The following is a 26664-nucleotide window of genomic DNA, read 5'->3' on the forward strand; positions in this document are numbered from 1 at the left end:
ATATGTTTTGAATTCAAAAATTAAGTGAGTATTAGGCAATCTCACAAATGTGCCAGTCATTATACGGAGCCAGATGCGCATCCAGTCACTCCACAGTGAAGTAACGAAAGCAATCAAATAATTGCTTTTTTAGTCCAAAGGGACAATTTACCTTGAAGGACTATTAATTTCGTTTTGGCATATTTTGCGTTGTAAACTGTAAACGGTGAATCTTTTTTCAAATTGTAGGGCCATCAAATATTAGAGCCCTGTATTATATTTAAAGAAATTAAATAATGAAGAATATGCATGAATTCATGCATGTTTCTCGCATTGGGATAAAACAACGGTATCTAGAGCCATCCAAATTTGAATAGAGCAATATTCTATAGAATATGGGAAAGTAGAAGCCCTAATTTGAATTTGAAATTTATTTTATTATCCATTTCATATTTTGCAATACTTCAATGAATTTTTGATTAACAAACTCGACGATTTCAAAACGAGCCATGGCAACACTGTAAGAAAAAAAAATATTTTTATCTCCAGAGCATGAAACTCTGTATCGAAATTCTAAAGATATGCTCATTTTAAAATTGTTTTGCGATATTGCTGTTGAACTAAATTTTATAGTTTCAGTATGTAGAACGTGATATTTAATAAATAAAGGTAACGCACAAAACGTTAAAAAAGACGCCCCTTTGGAAGTAGTTTAAAATCTGAAACCTTTCAGATTTTTTTATTATTTTTTTCTATTCGTACGTTCTATGCATTGTCTCACAATTATATTCTCGGCAAGCAGTTTCTAACAAAGTTTAAATTTCTAACCACTTATTCACCGTATTTTATATTTGCAATCTCTTCTTTTAAGTCTCCCCTCAAAGGTCCTCATCTTAATGCCAATAAATTCAGAAAGCCATAATCATGTATTTAAACATTATTCCGTATGATTTGTCTGCGAAGGAATCAAGGGGATGTATGAATGTGTAAAAATATTGTTTTCTTCAACCTTCGGTTCTATACGAGCTTAATCATAAAACATTTTACATGCACAGCATTTAGATTATTTCCGATGTCAACAAGCTTGTTCATAAAATAATTGCTTTTTGAGTGCAGGCAATTTTTTCATTCATATTTTTAAATATCAGTATTGTAGTTATTTATTCATATCCCTAACGTGGTTTTTGTATAAAAAGAAAATTGTATAAAAATCTTTGTATAAAAGAATTGTAAAGACATGAATAATCATAACATTTAGATAATCAGAATAAGTAGAAATGTTTGAACGAAAAACATGATAAGAAACTTAACGAATAATCACTAAAGATAGTTAGTTTTACAGATTTCTTTATTAATGGAAGTTTCCTGAAATACAATTTGACTTTTAATAATACTTCTTTATCTCTAATTACTGCTCAGCATTTGAAAGCACACATGACACAAACAGTATTGTAAATATATAATAACCAGTGCCAACATTTAATCAATGGAAGGAATGCACTGTTTTACACATGTGAGTTAATTTAAAGAGACCAAATTTTTCCGAAGTTAATAGGGGAAAAATAAATTTCGGCAAGTAAAAAATATGCTCTTTTTTAAAGCGTCATCTTATTGTTTCAAGCAATTAATATGCTTAATTTTACTTTTTTTTTTGTTGTTGTTGTTTTCTTATATATTGCAAAATATCTTTTTAAAGAGACACCCTGTTCCATGTGTATATGGTTGGATTAGACCGCATTATTTGGATTATGGCAAAGTGAAAACAATCTGCTTAAAGAAAAGAATACCTTTCTGAAGGATCATGGAAAGGTAATTGGCTCATATTCACAGTATACACAGGAGAAACCACGAAAACACCCATACAGCCAGTTTGTTCGCCTGAATTTGATCTTTACTGAACTGCAATTTACAGCTAGGCGGGGGTTGGCCACCGTATGAATGGTCAACTTAGAGAGTATGACTATAGCTGATGTTCAATAGCAATTGCAAATTTATTCTGTCATAAATACATTTAATTTTTTAAAATAATATCCATGAGAAATTTTGCCGAATTTATTATCGAAATATATTTTGTGTTGCGACATCTGTTACCAGTAATCAGATTTATTAGAATTACAGATTTCAAAGAAATAAGAATGCTGTGGTCGCAAGTAAAAACTTGCTCCATTTTGTTGAATTCCAGTTTTACACCGAAACAACCATTTTAGTTTTTCCTTCTTTTCCTAAATCTGATACTTCGTTGAGTAGCTTGCTACTAAATAATTATCCTTTGTCAAAATAAGTTTTCCTCCACGTATTTAGATTCCGCGATATTTTAAAAAAGTAATCTATTTGAAGTTCCTCAGACGATATAATTTCACGTTGCATTTTCTAAGTAAAAAACTCGATAACCAACAATAACAAAACTCGTGTAATTAGAAAATCCAGTAGCATTTACAAAATGCGAGACATTTTCCGAAACATATCTGAAGTGTAATATTACATTGAAATATAGAACCGTTTCGTATATTCCCGGAGGTCTGGTCACTTTAACTAATATATTAGTAGTAAAATTTGTAACATCGCATTCTAAACAATTGCAATCAATCAGAAAACCTATCGAAATTCCAAGATTTATTACCACCTCATGGCTAATTGTATGCTACTCTTGCAATTTCGCTTCAATTGTTAGTTTTTCCCCTCGTAGCTTAACTTGTAGTAATTTATAGATATAAAATTAATTTTTAAATGTTAAAATAATTTTCTAGTAATTATACACTAAATTTTCCACAATCTTACAAGGTATTTCTCCTGCCATCTTAGCGAGCCTTCGTGGTGTAGTGGTCTGGACGCTCAGCGCGTCATTGAGAGGTCTGCGGTTCGATTCCCGACGAAGCCGTTGCTAATTTTTCATCTCTCCGGTCTCCAAAAAAGTATCTACAATGTCTCTACAATCTTTAATTTCAAGCGATTTTTGTGTGAGAAAGTGTGTGCGTGTGTATGTTATCTGTTTGTAAGTAAGGGGTATGTAGATGATATAATTGAATTGGTTTTATATGAATTATATTCCAAAACATTTTTTCTTTCACGTATGTCTGATTATATATTGCTACAAAGCATTTTATTTTGACCTGCAAAAAACGAAATTTTGCTCTTTTTTACTAGAGACAATATATGCATTTTTAACTGCATTCAGTTTTCTACCCTGATTTGCACATTAGTACTTTTATAGATCCTCAGAATATTCTAGTCAATGATGCCCAAAAATTATACTGCAGAAAGAAATTTATAGAATGAATGAGCCACTGAGGAAACATACATATAAAGAAGAACGTAATATCCGGAATCCTAAGGAAATAGCCCCATCTGGTTCCAGAGATATCCCCTGCAGATTCATTAAGGTAAAAGTAAATGTAATCTAGATCACGCAAGAAGGCCTTCACCCTCTCATTCCCTTTAATAATAACAGCTATTCGGTCTACATAGCATCGCAGAGACAAGAAAAGGAGAAAAACCTCACATTATATTTCCTTGTGACCAAGGCAACTGGCCTGACATCGATTGGAAGATTGTTAAAACGAGTGGCCACCGACCTCGCGCTGTGATTGCCATGTTTCCCATTACTAAAAAAAATAAAGAAGATTAAATTAGAAAGGTACTTAACAGGTAGCTAACATTACCGCTTTACTGGAATTTTATATCTGCAATTTATTGTGATGCACTTATTGTGATTGCTGCTAATTTATATTAACAGCAATAAATTAATTAATAACCTGTCCGAGATCATGCGATTAATTCATTACGAATTGCGATTGCAGACTTTGCAATTAATTTCATTACGAATGCGCTTCTCTCGATAGCCATTTTAGAAAAGTCAACTGGAATTCCTGGCAGTTTATAGATCGCATAAACTGGAATGTCTGAAAGCTCGCGTGAGTAAAGAAAGAATTTTAGAATACTATTAATGTAATCTAAAACCTGGCTTCTGAAAATGCTGTTTAACTGCTTCATGCTTTACGTCTCCTCCGTTAGTGAAATGAATTCTGTTTAAATGTATTCAGGAAAACCTCTCATGAAAGCAATTATAGTTCTTATGTAATTAATTAATTGACTTACTTGTAGATGGAAACTTAGATGTTGTAACTAATCAACGAAATACACGAGCAAATTTAAAAAGAACAGTAGAAGCAAAGCATTTTAACGAGATTGCAGGTCGATGCAATATAGTGAGCCAATAAATACGTCATATATTTCGAAGATAAAATAAATGAATCTATATGAGATAAATGCCTATGTCAGGTGCTAAAAAATATCTGACACAAATGTAAAAAAGAAACCGAAATAAATAGATTTTTGTAATGGCATGCGTGTGCCCAAATGTCGCGAGGAAGTGGTAAAAGATGCTATTGAATGGGAGATAAAAGCATTCTGTTGGCGTGAATTGCAATTCCCCGAACGGATTTCGAGTGCTATGCATTGCTACCCTAAAGAAGAGCTTGTCGACATGTATTTTATCTGTAGGATTGCAGGTGGAGGCGGAGCACTTGCTGAAAAGGGATAAATGGTGGGAATGTTTCATTGTGCCTGTTTTTAAAAACTACTCCGTTTTAGCCACAGCCGCATAGATGAAATGTATGTCGCCAAGCTTCTCGTTTCAGCGATGCACACTGCTCCAACTCCGCACGGAAAGTGACAATTTACACCAGCTGAACGGTGTTATGTTCCGCTTGACGGCACACTGTGCCATTTCAACGCACCATTTTGATTCAGACATTCCATTACGAAATCTGCTTATCTCTGCCTTTACATTTTGCCATACTTTTTAAATATAATAATTTTCGATTAGATACTTATCACATCGAAGATTTTTAGCCCTTTTATTTTTCGTTTGGTTGCTAGGTATTTACAGGAATATGGAAATTCATAAACTTGCAGCATGTTTGTTACTCACTTTTCAAGACTGTATTTCAATGAAATTAATTCTATGTCACTCTCAAAATGTATCGTAACTCGGAGATTTATTAGTACATTCTAGATCATATTAATTCATAATTTTTCTTGAAAGACTGACAGTAACGTAACAAATGCTAAACACCAGCATTATATCGCGTCACATAAATGATAATTTTTGATAAAGATTTCAATTTTTGCAATTAATACTATATTTTCTTTATCTACAGAGTTTGATTTGCTTTAGTGGCATAAACTAGTATCAAATTCCAAACAGACTTGGAGTAAATTATCGTTGTGCCTGAAGTTAATAACAAAGCTATTTCTTAGCTTTCCTCTTATAACTTAGCTATTTCTTATCATGTAGTTGATACTATGATCTAGGCTTTTTTTTAACTATTCAAAAGAGCATGTCGTGTGCTTAACAAAACAACCACCACTTGTGGCGATGACGCTAAAGTAACAGTCAAATTTAAATTAAAATGAAGGCTAGAATTCGAAGACTACACAAGTAAACATAAATTGGAGTTTTCTCAAAACTCTAATTAGAGAAACAATTTAATTGACGGTAAGTATGTTGCAAAGCCGAACAATTTCAATCTTATCAGAGCTGGCGGAACCTAGTAACGTGGCTTCGAGAAGCAAAAACATGCTCTGTATTGCAATCCAAAAACCTCAACTTAAGTACTCTCAAAACGATTTGCATTTCCGTAAGGAGACGGAGCGGAGAAATTATACTAAAGGCTTTTAAGTTATAAATAGCTGGTTAAAACAAAATGATATTAATCGCAATATGTGTCAATCTCATGCCAAAATCATATATCGAACATATCTGAAACAAAATAAAAGCAAGTGATGAAGAAGTGCAATGCATAATGTTTATCAGTGATTATAAGTAAGTCTCTGCAAGCAATGACTTTACTGAACATGCCATTATTGATTATCTGAAAATGAAATGATAGTGAGTCATTAATCACGGCAATGGCATAATCAATGATTAGAGTGGGAAGTCACGTAAAGTTATTATTATGCTTATAAAAGTGAGGACTTTTATGTTAATTAATTATATGAAAAGATTCACATAGATCGTCAAAATTTTATCCGACTCCTTTAGCTCAGTCTTATTTCACAGTCGATTTTTTCTGCATAAAGAATGATATGAGATATTTTTGAAATCGATGGAAATTGACACGATGGGTATAAGGCCGTTAGATATTTTCTTAATTGCACATACATTTTAAACAAGTTTTAACAAGGAAAGAGAAGATAAATTTAATTAAGATGCCTTTATATTTTTTTGCTTATTTCCATTACGACATTTTATGCCAATGCAATAAATTTATAAGGTATTTCTCCTCCTTTCTTAACATGCCATCGTGGTGTAGTGGTCAGCACGCTCGGCGCGTATTCGAGAGATCAGAGGTTCGAGTCCCGGCGAGGGTATTGCTCATTTTTCACGACTCCTGCTTCAAAAATAAACGTATATTTACAGTGGCGCTCGAACTAAAAAAGGTGGCGGATGGCGATTGGGTCCACTAATCACCAGTCGTTCTTTAAAAGGGGAAATATATAAGGTATTTTTCCGCCTTCTTAGCATGCCTTTGTGGTGTAGTGGTCAGCACGCTCGGTGCGTATTCGAGAGGTCCGTGGTTAGAGTTCCGGCGAGGGCATCGCTCATTTTTCATGTCTCTTGCTTCGAAATAACCAAATGTCTCTAGAAGTTTAATTTAAAATTCTCTTCCAAAGAAATAAAAATGCAATATACGTAAAATATACTATTCTTACATCTACACGAAATTTATATTATTTAATAGAAAATATTTGTTAAGAAGGAAATTGCAACTAGAGAAAGTATTTTCATCTTTTGATATCGGTGATAATCTAATATCATTAATATCATCGATTTTGCTGCGTTAATATATTTGTTAGGGATTCTGAATGCATTTTCGTAGTATCAGAATTGCATAATTAAACGACAGCTATACTACTATCTAGTTTTGATTGTAAGTTTGCAAAGTCGGGATTTGAGATCTATATTTTATAAACGTTATATAAATGAACTTTATGAAATGTATGCAAAATCCTTTATAACCTTGATGTATAAATTGTCACAGTGCATTCTCTGATAAATTACTTTTGCGAAATATAAACAGAATTAATCTAAAGTTTACCATTTTTCTGCGATTAAAAAGGAATTGATAATAAAGCCATATCAAAGATTTCCGGTGTTAGTTGAAAGGTTTCACCATACACAGAAAAAAAGAGATGCGAAGAGAAATCAATGTTTGGATGTGTCGTAACGGTTATTTATAGCCGGCAGTTTAGAAAGTCTAGGCAATTGCAGGTAGCTGGAACTCGCTCTGTACTTATTAATGCGCCTGAAGACGCCAGACGGGCGCCTAAGCCACGTACCTGCCCAGGTTCTTTGTGATGACTCATTCTAATCGATGAAGCTTTGCTGCTCTTCGTTGATAAATTATTTCATCTAGACGCAGCAGATTTAGAATTTATTAATTTTAAGGTGTATGAGCTGAGCTTTAAAGGGGCTCATACACCTTAAACCCCTTATGATCTTCGAATATGTGACTAATGCAAGAATTTGGATATTTTACTTAGAACTTTAAAAGCAATTACTTCCAACATTTTACAGCTGCTTGCATGACATAGTTGCTTTGGTAACTAGTAACCAGAAAGTTTGTGTTGCCACAAATAATTTTGTAATTTAATCCGCTTTATGACAAAATGTTTCGTCACGTCTCCACCTTGCACGCATGTTATTTTAAAAATGGCTAATGGTACACACTTGAAATTCCATGGAATTCTTTATATAGGCACTATTTTCTAACTGAACCAAAAATCTGATGAATATTTTAATATTGAAAAATTTTATGTTCGAAAACATTACAATTTTTTTAATAAAATACATTTTATAAACTCAACTCCAAATAAAATAAAAATTTAACATGAAATTCTTCCAATTTTTGGTTCACAGTAGTTTTCAAGTGTTATAAAAGCTATATATTAAATCTGGAATTAAATTATGCAACAGAATGTTTTAAACTGTGCGCGCAAGGTGGAAACATGACGAAAAATGTTGTCCCAAAGCGGATTAAATTATAGAAATATTTGTGGCAACACAAACTTTCTGATTACTATTTCAGAAAGCAGCTATGTTATGTAGTCAGCTGTAAGAATTTGGAAGTAATTGCTTTTAAAATAAGTTAGTTATACCAATTCTTGCAAGAGTGACATATTAGAAGATCTTGTGGGTTTTGAGGTGTATGAGTCTCTTTAAATCCAACTTGTAATCGCTAGATGTTAATGCTATTTAGAAAAGCTTATGCTTGTGGATAATGGATTTGGAAGTAATCGTAAGTTCGCAGAGCATCATATTGGATAGCCTAGATAAATATATCAGTTAAATTGTAAATGCAGGATTGAAGTGAAGTCATTTAATTTAATTCCTCGAAAACCTGGCAAAGTTTAAGAGATGATCTTTACCAAAAATTACCAACATCGTTTTTACATATTCATGTTTTTAGCTTAAAATTGTTTTAACTAGAGAAAACCCCAAAGTATGGAAAATATTTGTAACTAAGAAATGAAAACATCTTTTGGCATTCATATAAATCTATTTGATTATTTTAAAATCAATTATCTCTTTCTGTCTGTTTATTCTTCTGTATCTTGGAGCTCAAATGAAAAGTTCGTAATTTATTAAAATATTTAAATTTCGTTTGTAGCAAATCGGGCATGCATTTAAGTATGAAATTTTTCTCTTAATTATAATCATGTCGTCTTGAAGACTATACGTACAGATATAACGTAACTCTTTACTTCTTTTTAAATAATTTTATTTAAAATACTAAAACATCTGGTATTGCTTTGGATACTCTATTAAAAGACAAATAGTACAATAATATGTTACATATGATTTTTTTTTTTTTTTTTTTTTTTTGCTGCATCGAACAACATGTCTGATGCAACTAAGTAACTAACATGATTATTAAAAATACTTGGTTGGAGTTTGATTGATGATAACATAAATACCTAAGATATTGGTTGTGATAAGAGATTACTAGCGAAAAAGTTAAGTCACGGATGTATGATAAATTATATTATCTATTTGAGAGACGAGAAATGCAAATCTAACGTCAAATCATCTCTCGCTAATTTTATTTACAGCCTAATGATATTTAAATTTGGTTGTTTAAAAATTATTTATTGGTGCTAGCAATAAAATACAAGCAGAAATTAATTGCGTTTTGCTTGTATGAATTTCGAAACTACTAATTTAGATACCTAAGAGATCGAGCGTATCTAGTCAAGATGTTAGTTACCATGTTACAAATACCAAATTTGTAGGGAAATTTGGGGTTACAAATACCAAATATGTGTTTGTGTAAAATTGGAATAGCACTTAAAATTAGAATTCCGGTCACAGTATCACTTATATACCGTGTTCATTAATTCCTTAACGTGGTCTTCCTCTTCGCATCCGGAGCACAACAGCGGCCGAGCAGTCGCTGAACACTGGTAGTTCGGTCCGAGGTTCGAATCCCGCGAACGGGCTGGCTGCATGGGTGTTTTCGTGGTTTTCCCCATGTGTAACGTGTATACGAACCAGTTTCACTTAGAAAGTTCTCCACGAAAGCATCTCTCTTCTTAGGCAGATAGCCCTCGAGGCTTTGCCATAATCAGACAAACCAAACCAAACCTCTTCGCATCCGTTAGTCGTGCGCATATACTTCTTCCAAACACAAAATCTTTTTTTAACCGATGCAAATATTCATGCTTTGATTTTTTAAATTTTAATAATCAATTTTTCGCAAAACGTTTCACACTCTTACTACAAAAACTGATGTATATATTTAATTTTAAAACCTGGAGATTTAGAAATTTTAGAGATGCAGAAAAAAAACTTATCGCCCTGTTTCAGGGGCCGGTTAAAAAAAGTTAAAGTAATAATGATTGATTTTTTTTTTTTAAATTTGATGTTATTCAGGGATATTCTTTTCTGATTTACTACGGTGTGGCGATATTTAATTTATAATGTTAACATTTAGTAACCTCAAAGCACCTTACACAAAGGGAATTTGTATGCTTTCGAATGCTAAATTGACGTTAATAGTATTCATTTATAGTTTTAATGATTTAAAATCATAACGTAACAGACATGTAAAAAACATTTATTTTATTTTAAACTTGTTTTTATTCCAGAAGGACTATTAATTTCGTTTTGGCATTTTGTGACGTTTCACTATAAACAGAGTTTCACGTTTCAAATCGTTGCCACCCAATATTAGAGCCCTGTATTATATTTAAAGAAATTAAATAATAAAGTATACATGTTTCTCGCATTGTGATAAAACTACGGTACCTAGAGAGTCATCCAGTTCTGAATAACGTAAGTCTCCACCCGGATATGGGCATCTGGAAGCCCTAATTTGGAATTCGTTTTATTATCTATTTGATATTTTGTAAAGCATTTATGAGTTTTTGATTAAGAAACTCAACAATTTCGAAGTGAGCAATGGCAAACCTGTACGAAAAAAATCATTTTTATCTCCAGCGCGCCAGACTGTGTATCGGAAATTCTAAAGATATGCTCTTTTTAAATTATTTTGTACTATTGCCGTTGAATTGAATTTTATGGTTTAAGTGCGAAGAATCTGATATTTAATAAATAAAGGTAACACACAAAACGTTAAAAAAGCACTTTAGGCGTAATATAAAATAGGAAATCTTTCAGATTTTTAAAATTATTTTTAAAAGATATTATGAGTTTGTCAACCTGCCAATATTTGAAACCTGCCACTGTTTTATAAAGTATACATTCGTAAAACGTTTGTGAATAAGATTCATCAAAACATTTCACGAGATTATGCTTGTTAGTGCACATCATTTAAGCTATTAATATTAGAAACGTTTTATTTCATTTTTAGTTATATACAAATTTATGTATTTGCTTCTCAATTTGTATACGGCCCGTCACTTATTTTGTATTTTAATTCTTATAATCGGTAGAAACTACTAAATATTACTGTATGAACCGGTAAACCTCGAAAAGAAACTTTACGTTTTTGCACGCAATGTTATAAGTTATTTCTCCTGCCTTCTTAGTATGCCTTCGTGGTGTAATATTCAGCACGCTCGGCGCGTATTCGAGAGGTCCAGGCTTCGAGACCCGGTGAGAGCATTGTACAATTTTCATGTATCCTTCTTCGAAATAACCTAATGTCTCTACAATGTATAGAACCTATATTAAACCTTGATGTATTAAATACATTAAGCAGTACTTAAGTCCAGTGACTTCACAGTTTTAAATTTATGAAAGTGCTCTGAAGAGCCAAGATATATTATGGTATATGATCTAAGGTATATATTTATAAATACAATATAATTACTGGACAAAAACTGAAAATTCATTAGCAATGGCGCAAATAATATTATCTACTTCAGCAAATGAAATTCAATACAATAATTTTCGGGCATTTCTAATAAGTTATCACCAACTTTAATTAATAATTAATAAATTTATTATGAAGAAATTTATGAAATTAGGATAAGAAACACCTTACGGGGTATTCGTATATTCATTTAAACAACTAATTCCTAAGCTTGTTTTATTCCCTATATTTAAAAGAAATACAAAATTCTGCTACTAAATTTATATTGAAGCAGCAAGCAAGTCAAGTAATATCAAGTTATTTGCTGAGAAATCGTTATGTTTAGAAGTTTTATCATAACATTCAATCTGTATGCCAAGTGCAAAGATGAATTTCAAAAATGAATTAATAATTTAAAATTAATTAAATTTTTTCTTGTTTCCTTAATTTTTTTCTTGTTTTAATTTTGTTCATAAGCAGTTACTAAAGAATTCCTTTAATTTTTATTTTCAGCCATTTCAAAAGAAGAAATCATCCCAGAATTTGGCCAAGACAATGAGGTATGTCTTGAATTTATGTTTCTTAATAACTATTTTAATGCTTAGATCTAAATATTCCTTAAGAAGTAGCAAAACAAGGAGCTAATTTTTACATTTCATCATGTTGTAACGTTGCGCGCCTCCAACTTGCACGCAACCAAGAGGTGACTGTGAAAACTGGATAAAATACAGAGTCTTGTAAAGGGTTTAAGTCCCTTTTTATCTCGCTAACTACCTCCGCGCTCGTGAAGTAAGAATATCAGACCCCGAACTCGTTTCCCTTCTATTTAAATCATAATACTTCCGCTGCTAATTTGAATCCTTGCGCGTTCTACTCAAATTTACATATTCTGGCATTGGCAGTTCCAGGGGAAAGTAAGGCTTGACAGGAAAGATAGTTTAAACTTAAAAAAAATGTTAGTTAAAATAAATATAAACCCTACATTTGCCGCTGCCAGAATTTGGAAAACTTGGAAGCAGGTCCTACAAACGACCTGTTGTAAGTTTCTCTAATTCTGAACTAACTGGCGAGAACCTCGTTTACACAAAAAAAATCTTATGTAACAAATTGTATACTAAAATTCTGTTGATCGTTATAAAGCTCTCTTCTTACAGCAACTTTTCCTGGACTTCATTAATCAATCTTGGTCTTTCCTTCCAGCATCTGGAAGGAATAAGTATCAGTATCTTTCTAAATACATTATAATTTACACTTTCTTGACACAATAAATTTTTGTTTTTAAACAATTCGTTTTTCTTAGTTATTGCTTACTTCACATTCATTCAATTTTTCAAGCATTAATTTAACTTTACCCTGGCTCTCCACCGTGTGTGGTGTCAAACGGGAATATTCGTGTTTTAGTCTTACAACACTTCCCCTAACCACCATGATTTGTTAGAATTCAACGACCAAATAGACACACCTTACTCGACATTTTACAACTCAATGAGCTACTTTAATATTCTTAAAAATTCAAATGTAGGTGGAGAACCCTAAAAAACACATTCATTCTAACTTCCCCCTCATTCATCTTTAAACATGCAGGCTTTCGCTCTACAACATGACTTTATCTACAATTTAATACTTAAATTTTGACTTCATTGCTTTTAAGCATTCACTTTTAGCATCTACAATTTTATGCTTCTAGACTAAATTCTACTTTTACATAACATTCAAGTATTTACGTACATTTACAAAATTTTAATACATATGATTTTTACAATTTACCATAAAATGAATAAGAGAAAATAAATTTTTACTTTACTCATTCTTCGCCAAGCTGGCGGCACTGAAACTAAAATTCTTATTAGTACAAGAATACGAAGTTATTTTTATCTTCGGCCAAATTTTGGCTTTAACATAACAGAATTAGTCTTTCGACCAACAGAAAATGCTTGTTTTTAGCTTTTACACTTAAAACAAATGATACTTTTGCCTTAGCTAAATAAAGTAAAACAAAACTAAGTCTCAACCGAGACATATTGACTTTCGTCAAAACATAGAACTTCGTACTTATGCATAACATTTCGGAACAAAAGAGAAAAAAATTTATAGAAGGTTTTAACTTATCTTTGAGTTTTGGATGTTTGAAACTCCGTCATTCGTTTTTGGCAATATTGGTCCCAAGTCCATTTCGGAACAAAAGAGAAAAAAATTTATAGAAGGTTTTAACTTATCTTTGAGTTTTCGATGCTTGAAACTCCGTCATTCGTTTTTGGCAATATTGGTCCCAAGTTAGAGGTTTCATGGATGTTAATCTTCTCCTTACTGCCCTCCGAGTGTCGTCCACATTGCTTTTTCTTTTGCGTCCTCTACATGCTGGCCTCTTGGCGGAGTAATCGTCTGGTGGTTGACATTTCCGTTTTTCCCTGGGACAGCTGGTCTTGACGTCCTTCGGTCTGGAGTCCTTCTTGAATTTCTTCTGTTCCTCGTATTTTTGTGCCTCCTGTTGCCGTTTCAGTTTCCGGAACGGCGGCCTTGCTGGCACCTGACTCTGTGGCCGTGTGCGCGTTCTCCTTGATGTATAATTTTTCCTGCAATCCTTTGTAGGTGGTGTTTTTCTCTTTACCACGGTTTCTTTACCCGGTGCATCTGTATTTTTGTTTTTCTTAAACGCTGGAGTTTGAAAATAATTTTTTCTTTTTGATACCGACGTCCGGGTTGTAGAAGGGCTAGGTCTCTCTTCAGTTCTCTGTTTCTTGGGTGGTGGAATAGTTGTTGTTGTCTCTGGATCTTCTACTTCGTTTAGACTTGAGTCCTGCAAGAAACTTTTAAGGATTTCAAAATCATTTGGATTATAGAATTTTTTCACCTGGTCGGGGCTTGCTTTACAGATTTCCCCTCTCTCGTTCTTAAGATATAATACTACTCCTTTGATTTCCTGAATTACATAGGGGCCTTCAAACTTTGGAGCTAGCTTTGCCGTAAAATTGTCTGGGGCACTTGATAAAGAAAATTTCCGCTTCAATACTTTATCCCCAACTTTAAAATCTGCTTCACGGCGTTTTCTATCATAATATATTTTCTGCCTATTTCTTGCCGTATCCGAGCTTTTAAGCGCCTGATCAATCAGCTTTTGCACATCTTTTTGTTTAAACTCCTGCTCTCTTTGTTGCACAAAGAATAATTTATCTAAAGGCGTAATTAATTTTAGGCCTAAGAATAATTCTGCTGGAGTTTTTCCCGTAGTATCATGATGTGCCGTTCTTAAAGCATAAGCTAATTCATTTATGTAGCCATCTCAGCGCTTGTGATGTGTGCTCACGTAACTGCGAATTATTTTTACTATGTTTTTATTAACTCTTTCTGCTATGTTAGCCTGTGGTCTATACGGAACCATTTTGATATGGCGTATGCCAAGTCCATTGCATATGTTTTCAAATATTTGACTAATGAATTGTTTTCCGTTATCGCTAATGACTTTTATCGGTGCACCGTATTTTAAAATGTATCTGTGTAAGAATGTATCTGCGACTGTTTTGGCTGACGCGCGTTTAAGTGGAACAATTTCTGTCCATTTTGAAAAATGATCTACTATTACTAAAAGAAAACGATTTTTATTTAACTCGCTCTGGGGGAAGGGACCAAGAAGATCTATGCCTAAAATTTCATTCGGAAATGTAGCGCGAATGCTATTTAAGTACCCGGCCGGGCTGTAATTAATATCATTTATTAACTGACATTGATTGCAGGACCTGACATACGCCGTTACTATTTTGTATAATTGCGGGAAATATACCGCCTCGCGTACCCTTTTTAAAGTCTTTCTAACCCCTAAATGGCCCGCTGTTTTTGCTTCGTGTAATTCCTTCAAAATGCTTAATCGAAGCGAGGCTGGGATGACTGGTTTATACTCAAGATTTTCGTTTGTTGTTTTCGTATAGAATAATAAATTATCTATTATTTCATAGTTTTTTGCTCTATTTCTTATCGCATCGATATCTGTATGCTCAAAGCTTTCGGGGTCTTTCAAATAAGCATAGATATTTCCAAATTCAGGATCAGCTTTCAGTTCAGTAATAACCGTATCTCTAGAATCTAAAATATTTGAAGTCAACACAGCGCATTTAAGTTCATTTCCTTCATCGTCCAGTTTTATACGAGAAAGTGCGTCAGCTACATTGTTTTCCTTACCCGGTTTATATTTTATTGTGATATTATATTCTTGGAGTTTTAAAGCCCATCTTATTAACCTGGGCGTTAGGTTTTTCCCCGAGTAAAGTCTACCAACAGCCGCATGATCCGAAAAGACTGTTACTGGCGATTTGCCGAAATAAACTCGAAATTTGTATACAGCCATTAATACGGCTAATGTTTCTCTTTCTGTAGCTGTATAATTCCTTTGTGTCTGATTGAATGTTTTACTAAAAAATGCCAGAGGATGGTTATTTTGCATAAGAACCGCACCCACCGCATAGTCTGACGCATCTGCTGCAATTTCCAGGTTTTCGTCCCCCTCCGGGAATTTTAAAACAGGGGCATTAATGAGCGCTTCTTTTAATCTTTCAAATGCTGTGTTAGCTTCCGCTGTCCACGTAAATTTACCCCTTTTTCTTTTGATTACTAAGAGTGGTTCAACAATATTAGCGAAATCTTTTATGAAAGATCGATAGTAAGAACATAACCCAAGGAAAGAAGAAAGTTTCTTGGCGGTGTTGGGGGGTGGGAAATTCTTAATAGCTTTTATTTTTGAATCTTGCGTTTCTATATCCTTTTGCGAAATTTTATAACCGAGATATTTAAGTTCTTTAGTTGCGAACTTGCATTTTGAGGCGTTAATTGTAAGACCGGCCTCTTTTAATAATTTAAAATCTTGTTCTAGATCATTAATGTGTTGTTCCAACGTACTACTCGTTATAATTATATCATCTAGATAAATTAAAGTTGATTTTCCTAGGACAGGCTTTAGAACAATGTCCATAGCTCTCTGGAATGTTGATGGGGCCCCACACAACCCAAAAGGCATGCGTAAAAATGCATAAGTGCCCGATTTTGTTATAAACGCGGTTTTATGTATATCTTCGGGTCTCATAGCTATTTGATAGTAGCCAGACGTTAAGTCCAAAGTAGACATATATCTTGTCGATTTGATCTGTCTAATGATCTCGTCTATAACCGGCAAAGGGTAAACTGGAAATTTGGTAATACTATTTAGTTTTCTGTAATCAATAGCAAACCTCCAAGCCCTTTTATCCGAAGGAGGAAACTCGTTCTTTTTCCTACATAGTACGACTGGACTCGCGTACTCACTATTTATGGGCGTTATTATTTTATTCTTTAACATCTCCTGAATATGTTCTTCGATGATTACGTCTTTTTGTTTGTCATACCGATAAGGTTTAGTCCTACAAGGTTTTTGGCATTTAATTGAATCTTGTGCGTAACTATTTGGCAGTTTCCTGGTTTTTCTGAAAACAAATGAGAAAAATTACTCACCACTTGCTGTTTGCTTTCCTTTCATGCTCATTCAGATGGCTAAGGTCCACTTGCGGTGTCTCCACAGGTTCCACCACCCTCTGGTCCATCTCCAACACCACGGAACTATCTTGAAAATTTAATTTGGCCCTCGCGGCCCTTAAAAACTCCATAACTAAAATAAGAGAATTTTGCAGGTCTTTCACTACAAAAATTAATACTTTGAGACTTTCCTCTTTTACCTGTAAGTTTAATGATAATTTCCCGATGCAGTGACATGTTTTTCTTTGCGCCGCTATAATTTCCGTATTTTTGGTTTTAAATAATCGTACCCTATAAAAATTCTTTTTGAAGAAATTTTCACTCATAAAATTTCCTTCTGCTCCTGTATCGATGAGGGCTTCTACTGGTACATCGCCAACCAGGACTTGTATAATTGGTAGCTGTGAGTTTTTTACGATGACCGTATTTAAATGTCTATTTGAGGGTTTTTTTAAAACTTCCGGGGTCTGGACCCTCCCTTTCACAGGCCCCTCTAGTCGTTTAAAGCTTTCCTTTCAATCTGTGTCTTCTGGGTACGCGGATGTTTATTTTCAAATTTTCTTTTTGGGCCTTGACCTTCGAGTTTCGATGCGTTAGCTTGATAGCTCTTTCCCCCATAAGAGCGATTTCCATTTCTGGTTTCCTCATTTGAAGATTTCCTTCGGGTACTTTGAGAATACGTTGCCCCTCTCGCTTTTTCCGCTATTCTGCGATTTTGAAACTTCACCGCCAATTCGAAGAGTTCCTGCAATGTGCTTGGGTTTCTAATTTCAAAGTAGTCTTGAACAGCGGGTAACAATCTTGGTAATATTATTTCAATAATCTCCGCATCGGGTTTCTTTCCATACAGCATATCCGTTAGCTTGATTTTTCGTAGAATAAAGTCCGTCAATTCTGCTATATCCCGTTGATAGAAACTATATAGTTCGGTTTCCAGCTGTGCGCGATCTTTCACTATGGGGAAGGCCTTTACTAACGATTTTTTGAAATTTTCAAATGTATATGTCTGGCTTCCAAATTCCCCTAATAAAAATTTGCCTATATTTTTCCACCATAGCGCGGCCTGTCCTCTTAGTGCTGATGTGGCGATAGCAACTTTTTGTCTTTCAGAAACAGTGTAGAGCTGAAAGTGGTTTTCTAGAGCTTCTAGAAATACCGCCACCGAATTTTTTCCGTCGAAATGGACGTTTGGCTTGATTGACGCTCTCAAAGTCTGGACCAGGTATCCAAATCCTTCCAACTGACTTGTCATTTCTTGGTGTTGTCCAGCGGCTTCCATCCAGTTTTCGGCCATTTCAGTTCGATAAGTGTTCGGGCGCCAATGTAACGTTGCGTGCCTCCAACTTGCACGCAACCAAGAGGTGACTGTGAAAACTGGATAAAATACAGAGTCACGTAAAGGGTTTAAGTCCCTTTTTATTCAACGTAATAACTTACAATTGCGTGCTCTTGACGCTCACAGACTGCGCCAACTCGGCGGTCAAATAAAAATAATAACCTGAAAAGAAACTAAAGACAAGACTCTAACTACGAGGCTCTCTAAAATAACTAACTCACCGCGTTTTACAATACCGCTGCTAATTCAGCAGACTTGAAGCTCACTTGAACGATTAACACTACTTCCCGCCAAGCACATAGGCCGAAACGCGGGGTTCTTCAATTTCTCGCTAACTACCTCCACGCTCGTGAAGTAAGAATATCAGACCCCGAACTCGTTTCCCTTCTATTTAAATAATAATACTTCCGCTGCTAATTTGAATCCTTGCGCGTTCTACTCAAATTTACATATTCTGGCATTGGCAGTTCCAGGGGAAAGTAAGGCTTGACAGGAAAGATAGTTTAAACTTAAAATAAATGTTAGTTAAAATAAATATAAACCCTACAATGTTTTCATAATGTTTCATAGTCAACTGAATTAAAACACAAAGAACGCAACGTGCGATTAACAACGCTTGCATTTGAAGTTTTTTTTTCGAAGTTGAATAGCTTATACAACTTGAGTAGCAATGGCAAACGATACGGAAAAGACATACTATGTTATATGGTAAGGTTAAACCTAATTGGCTATATAATTGCATTTACTTGACCTTCCTTGTTCCGACGAATTATCGTTTTCGAAAATAAACGGAAGGTTAACTACAGTAACACTGTCAAGATTACCTCTTGTCTGTGTTATTAAAATTAATTAAAACTCTTAACTAAACGATTCAATAAATTCCTCCTCGCCATTAGAAATTAAAATTACCTAATGCGAACAAATTTGGGATTTTAGTAACTCAGGTTCTTAAAAGCACTCAGTCTAAATTTAACATGAAAACTCGTTTTCCTCTAATAGGGATTTTAATCTTCTCCGTAACAGTTAACATTCACTGACCAATGTATGGATCGTCTAGATTGCCACAGTATTCTTTGTCTGAATGACCACTTTATTTAAACTCAAACTTATATTTTCTCTCTCCTTTCTCAATGCCTTCATGGTGTAACTGGAAGCATACTCGGTCCGTATTCGAGAGGTCCACAATCCAAGTCCCGGCGAAGGCATTGCTCATTTTTCAGGTCTCTTGCTTTCAAAAAAATACTAATATCTCTACAAACTAAGCTAACGTAAGAATGAACTCAGATGAATATAACGTGTTAGCTGAAATAAATTTCATAAAATGATTTGATAACTGCATGCAAATTTTAGAAATTCGAATTATTCGTCTGTCTTACATGGCTTTACTCTATCTTAATTACTTTATTCTCCAGTACAGGTATTTGCTGTCTCATAAGTATTTCCTTTGAAATTGATACTGACTGTCAGATCGATACGTGTAGGCTAATATCGTTTCTGTATTTATATCTGTCCCTTGAAAGCTAGTGAAGGCGCTTTGATTGGCTTTATTTAGAAATTAACTTGCGAAGCAAAAAAGGAAAAGTAAAGCAAAGAATACTACTTAGAGGATCCAGTATTCTTTAGGAATTTGGAGTTACGTTGCATTTAAAATTTTAAGGCGTTAAACAGAAGTCTGCAGAGTTAAAGATCAGAAGACGAAATAAAATACCGCAGCAGTTTTCATTGCAATGTAATTTTTTTAATTTTTTACCACCTAACGGAGAACTAAATTTTTAGGACAATCCTTTTGGCTACCCATACCTCGTAGCTGCCGACGATAGTTAAAAGCATTTTCACACATTTTATTACTTTTATGATATGCATTTTAGATATAAATTTTAGATATAAAGAGAGAAATCTTATCAAATGTTTCTTTAAATACGGATAAATTTTTATTGAATCTTTAATTCGATCAGTATTCAAATTGCGTCCGTACCTGCAGTCCACCAAATGTATTAAACTTTAATTAACCACTGAATTTTCCCTTAACGGAGGCCTAAATGTTTCAGGTAATCTTTGTTTTCGCATTTGTGTAGCTTTCACCTTTATTTTTATTCTTTCAAAGTGAGTAACAATATCTTTATACTTCTTAAAAGTGGAAAACATACTATTAATGGGAATTTCTGTAGTAAACTATTAAAAATTGGAAAACATTTAACGTTTTTGAAAATAATATCTTAAAATCTTGGAAGGATCACATAATAATTTTTCTGAACAAGAGGCAAGAATTTTACGAAATATAATGTGTATAAAAATACAAAATGGGTTTACAGTGAGATAAAATCGTATAAAATCTAAAGTTGCAGAAACAAGATTCTTATTCAGTCAATACTGAAGACTTATTAAACATTAGTCTTCATTATATAATGCATTAAGTATGCATTATATAAACTTAAATTCAGACTAAAAAGTGCGTGTTAAAGTTTCTCCGGCGATCCACAAACTCGTGCCAAACAACAGGTAAAAACCCGAAATATTTTAAATAGGTATGCACTGAAGTATTTAAATAGGTATGCGCTGCATGCACTAAATTCGATTTTGCTTTGCTTCTATTTTGTAGGTTAATATAAGGATCAGAAATAGAAACGGTTTCTTTCTCTTATTAGATCCTGTAATGGCTAGACAATTTCCGGTTTCATCCACTTTCTACTTTAAATGCATGCACAACCGCAGCAGCCATTTGGTGCAGAAAACAAATGTCCTATCGTTTGCCCAAGACATTGCCAAAGCAGGTATATATATCTTCGCCCCATTTTGTTCATGCATTTTCCCCTAAGATATCTTTTCCATATCAGGAAAGCATCAGAGGATACGATCTGTTCTGTACGGTTTTGACGCGAGGCCCATGAAAAAAAAGGTCTAAGATTACAAACCGAAAATCATCTCCATTTGTTTCCACGTGTACATTTCAGTGAAATTCCATAAATGATGTATTATCTAATGTCTCCCTTGTGATTCGAGTGATCCATAATAAAAGATTTAAGACTCAAACTAAACCAACTTCCATTTTAGTCCACAAATGGATCTCAGAGATATTTGAAATCTAGTATATATACACACAAAAAAAATGTGTAACTTTATTTAGGAGTCAATTTCAATGAAAATGGCTTAATACACTGCAAAAGATGACGAAATCCTCCTCTTTTATGAGACAAGGAGGCGGCAGAATTGAATAACTTTTTACAGTACTCAAGCAGTTTCTAAATTGCATTTTTTTTGCTTCTACAGAAGACTACTCTGTTAAAACTGATGTGCTTTGTAGTCATTAATTAACTAACCAGCTGATGCTATAGAAAGACCATGTCTTTCTTTAGAATCCACAAATATTCTGTACTAGTAAATTTAACACCAGGTAAATATTATACTATGATTTTAATATAAATGAATAGTTAATTGTCATCTTCAGTGTCTTTAAAAATATTAATGGCTAGTACGTTTTGATAACGTTCTCGAAAAGATTTGTATGATTATGCAGATAATAGAGTTTCTTACTTAACGATAAATTTTCCTATAAGCTTTAATTCCACCAACGTTTAAATGACGTCTAAAACTACGATTTCTTAAGAGCTAAGACGATTAAGTTTCTCAGTTTTAAATGTTCAGAATTTAAAAAAAAAATGAATTGATTTCCAAAGTTTTACCCATTTGTTGCTTTTAATTAATATGTTAAGAGTGTAAGCAGAAAGAACAAACCTGTTTTGGTAGTAATAATTAAATATTTTGTGAAAGTAAATTCCTGCTATTGAACTGTAAAGTTTGGGTATAATGAAATTAAAATGCTAATAATATAGGCGGCAGGCCTAAATATCTAAAGTCTGTAAATATAGGCTAAACGCATATATTAATGTACGAACACGAAAGGGCTGTGTTTAGACTTTATTCCATTCCCCAACAAAGCATTTTATTAGTGGTGTAAATGGCACGTTATACTGAAACCTATTGTTTGATTTCTGGTTCGTTATTTCTTGCGGAGATATTTCAGTTCCCTGTTAGGAGATCGAGCAAATGTCTACTTTTTCAGGTACATATCGTTTAAAAATATTCTCTTAAAGATTAGAGATTAATTAGATATACGTAGCAAAGAATAGTTTGCTAAAACTTTATAGTAGGTTTCACAGAACGCTCATAATCTCTCTTTCTCTTGTTCAAAAAGTTATAACTAAGGAATTATTCAGTCGAATGATTTCATTTATATCAATTTTGCTTGATATCGCATGCCCACCAGTGGCCGAGCGGTAAAGACGCTGAACACTGGTTGTTTGGTCCGAGGTTCGAATCCCACGAACGGACTGACTGCATGGGTGTTTTCGTGGTTTTCCCCATGCGTAACGTGTATATGAGCCAGTTTCCCTTAGAGGGTCCTCCACGAAGGCATCCCTCCTTTTAGGCAGATAGCCCTCGTGTGTTTTGCCATAATTGAATAATCCAATTCAATTTGATTGATATCGAATACAAGCTAGCTTAAAAAACTGTTGAAACATTTTGTTATATAATGGGCTCATAATTAAATTCCATATTTCGAAAAGATATAACTTCGAAACTCTTCAGCTGAATGAGTTCATATTTAACGTGGAATCTTCTTTTGCGACAGCGCATGGAGAAAATCTTTATTTTAGTTCAACAGCTGTGTACTGATGATCTGTGCATTGAACCATCATTTCAGCTGAGTGTAAAATATCTTTCAAGTGATCTCAAATAGTTAAAAATTTGTACTTTATGTTTTAATTAACTGATGATAAGTAACTTTTCAGTCACATAGGTTGCTAATAAAAGAAAAACTCATTTTAACCACTCAATGACATAGTAATTAATTAACTTCATCATTTCAATTTAAATAAGTAAAATAATCTTGATATAAATAAACTGTCTGGTAGTTGCTAAATTTGTTTATTTTCTTTCTTAGTTATTCAAGTACTGTGTATAAAATAAAATACAGACTCAATATATAAATCTGGAAATGACTTTCGTAGGATTTTAAATAATACTAGGTGTGACACAAAAATAACGAGACTGGTCCAATAACTCATTGTACTTACAGAATCAGTTCTCCGTGACGTTATAACCTTCAAAGTACTCCCTTTCAACATTCACACAATTCTGCATTCGGTGCTGCCATTGCTGGTAACGGTTCTGGAGCGAGGTTTTTGGAAGGCGTTTCAGCAGATTCTCCGTTTTTGCCTGAACCTCTTCCACTGAGGTAAAATGGCTTCCCTTTAAGCAAGATTTTAACTTTAGAAAATAAAAAGAATTCGCATGGAGCCCAATCAGATGAATAAGGAGGATGTTCCATCACAGTAATGTTCTTGCTGGTCAGAAACTGCTTTTCAGATAGGTCCGTGTGAGCGGACGTATTGTCCTGGTGCAACAGCCATCCATAGTTGAAGCTTTTGAAGTGGGCTGTACTAACTCTTATATATTTCAGTGCTTATTTATTTTCGAAAACCCTAATTCTATTCACAAAATAAACTGGAAATAATTATTGGCTATAAAAGTTGATATACCATGAAATAGCGTACATGGTTGATATACCATGAAATAGCGTACGTATCTGAATTTTGCATGGAAACAAGAATGTGCTGAGATATCGACATGCATTTCAGTATATGCACATAATTACATGTAAGATTAATGACATCTTGAAAGTGATATAAAAAGGTGCAATTTAAAATGGTGACTTTTCTTTGGAAAATGGCATTTACTCTTTGTTTTTGTAGCGTTTGAATTCATGTTATGCCTCCTGTAGGAAAAGGAATCCACACCATTAAGCCTAAGAATTCGTGCGCTGGAGAAAGTAGCCCGCCGGGTTTCGAATTATTGTACTAAGCATTTCTACCAGCATTTATCAGATTACAATAACTATTAATAGAATTTACAATCGATAGGATCAGATGAGCTACACAAAGCAACCTGCTTGATCTGAACCGTCCCCACTAGCCAGATATCGGAGACCATAGCCATCTTCGGTCATCCTTTGGAATCGTACAGTTGCATCCGTACTCTGGGTCAAGAAATAAAGTGTGTCTCACAGCACCAAGTATCCGCGCGTACGGTGCAATGACGTCTGCAGTTTCGTGCATTTTCAGCTATACAGCCATTGTTTCGGTTCCTGTTGACACTACAATAAAAGAACCAATGGTCAAAATGGCGCGTTCAATAACGCGTATGGATGCATTAATGGGATGACGTCGTCTTTTCTAACAAATTATGCTTTTGCTTATGGAATAATGATGGTTGTAGCCGTGTGTGGAGGCACTGAAGAGGGAAAACTTTTAAAACTTGTATTCTTTATCGCCACACCGCCCCAGCAGCTGTATTAAAGATTGCCTTTAGGCAAGTATCTCATTTACCTCTATTCCGCATATCCAGTAATCCTTACATTACATTACAGAAATGCCCAGAGTTGGGCCATATCTTCGGCACTCTAATCACCTTACAACAGGACAATGCAAGATCCCATGTTGCGGAAATCGGAAACATTTGGCTAATGGTTCCAGAGAGACTAACACAATATTATCCGCCAGCCAGTACAGTTGAACTCTGGCATGGACTTGAAATCATATGAAGTAGCATCCGAAGTCTGTTCGACTTCTTGGATCAGCCGTATAACAGCTACTCTTCTTGCCAGAGAAAAATGTTCAGGGTATTGATTTCTGCATGCTGTGCACGTCAAAATTACTTCAAATTTTATTAATCATTTCAGGCTTCCATTATGATTTATTTAGCCAGCACACTTCTGCTAAGGGCTTTTCATCATGTTCATCATGGCTAACGGTTTATATAACCAGGTGTTCTTTACTAGAATAGTATATACTTCCTTCTACAAAACTTTATTAAAACTTAACTCTTATTTGTTATTACTCGATTACTTATTCTTATTACTCGAAACACAAATTTTAGCTTACTGCATAATGTAACCAATTGAATACATACTGTTTACGTATATAGTTTCGAAAGTTCCAATGTGGTGTAACGGTCATTATTGTGTGAGTTAGTGTGTAGGGTGTGGATATTATTTGTGTTTACGAATTTTTGATTTTCTATTTCTTGTTATTTTGATGTATTCAAAGTTTTAAAATTGTTTAAACAAGTTTATAAGGTATTTATTACATAAAATTGTTATTACACATTTGCCTATTATATTTTTTTTAAGTTAATAATATTTTTTCAAAAATTGGAATAAAAACTTAGTTTAGATTTTCTTTAGTATTTTTCCTATTTTATTTTATATCAATTTTAATATATTTTTGACTCTGAAAATAAAAATTCATGCATTTAAGGGTTAAAACGTACTTGAGATATGGCATACACTCTATAGAAAATCATGTGAATTGACTCTACGTAGAAGGTGCAGCAGAGGATTTGTTGTTATTATTATTATTATTTCAGCACAGTAATCATTTATCGCTTTTCATCCTTAAATGCAAGTTATAATAAAATTAAAACCCTCATTTGCAATTTTATGCTCTGAAGTTGAATCTTTCACCATTGAAGCTTTGATGACTACTCAAATTCTTAATTTAATTAATAGTTCATTTTCTTATAGTATGACCACAGTAATAGTCTGACTTATTTACTAAATGACTTTATGCAGTATAATCGAAACAGAATATTAAAATTTAATTTACATACCTATCAACTAGCTGGTTTAAGCTCGATTATAGAGCCTTATCTTTCTGAAGGTATAATTATATAGTACAATTAGAACATCTTAGTATATGGTACTGTTATTTGCTGAAAAAAGCTGGATTTTTTAATTTCCTTCATTTCAATGTATCTTAGATTTTTGTAGTTCATGTTTCATTCACTATTAATTAACTCGGTAAAATTCGGGTTTTATTGCTGATGAGTTGGGTCTAACAAAACTTTTAAACTTACAATAAAAACTGAAAGATATAGAAAAACCTAAAACATCAAATACAGTTAAAACAATTGAAAAAACAATTTTTAAAATTACTGTTTCTGCTCAAAAACAAGCTATCCGGCCACTGGGCAAGAAGGCAGATTTTTCGGTGCAAAAAAAACTGAGAGTTTCCTTTTGGTCCCACTCGGCGAAAAGACACTGAAGGTGCAGAAAGACTTAATTTATTATTCTGATAAGTTTCAAATGTAAACAACTATGGCTGCTTTAGTAAAAAAATTAGGCTTAGCCGCACTTAAACAACTTTTAAACTCTTGATAATTCTACAAATATTGCATGCAGATAAACTAAAGACATAAAAACCTCAACTGGTAGATAAGAACAACATAATTTAATCATTTTAAAGCCAAAAATGCAAAATTTATAAACATATCAGAGTAAAGAAACTGAGATCACTGAGCCGGGTAACAAAGTGGATACACATATAAACATATTTATATATGTTTGGTTTGGCCGATTGCAACCAAAATACGAGGTGCACATCTACATGTTATAGCAGTCCTATATACAAAATTTCAACGTTCTGAGGTTAATCGTTTTTGAGATACGTACATGCGCACAGACGCCACGAAAAATTC

General features: G+C 33.7%; 1 protein-coding gene across 4 annotated transcripts in view; it reads left to right on the plus strand.

The window, feature by feature from the left end:
- The window catches only part of LOC118191572 (cyclin-dependent kinase 14-like), a 221362-nt gene that overhangs the window by 93639 nt on the left and 101059 nt on the right, over positions 1-26664 (plus strand). For all 4 annotated transcript variants that reach the window (XM_085817778.1, XM_085817777.1, XM_085817775.1 and 1 more), the window contains exon 3: positions 11811-11857. Coding sequence is in view for 3 of the 4 variants with exons in the window: in XM_085817777.1 (XP_085673903.1) it covers positions 11811-11857 (47 nt within the window). In the remaining variant the exon portion in view is untranslated. The remainder of the gene's footprint in view (positions 1-11810; positions 11858-26664) is intronic.

The sequence above is a fragment of the Stegodyphus dumicola genome, chromosome 5 (assembly GCF_044657685.1).
Source record: "Stegodyphus dumicola isolate Sdum_Otavi_A_Nest chromosome 5, ASM4465768v1".
Classification (NCBI taxonomy): Eukaryota; Metazoa; Arthropoda; class Arachnida; order Araneae; family Eresidae; genus Stegodyphus; species Stegodyphus dumicola.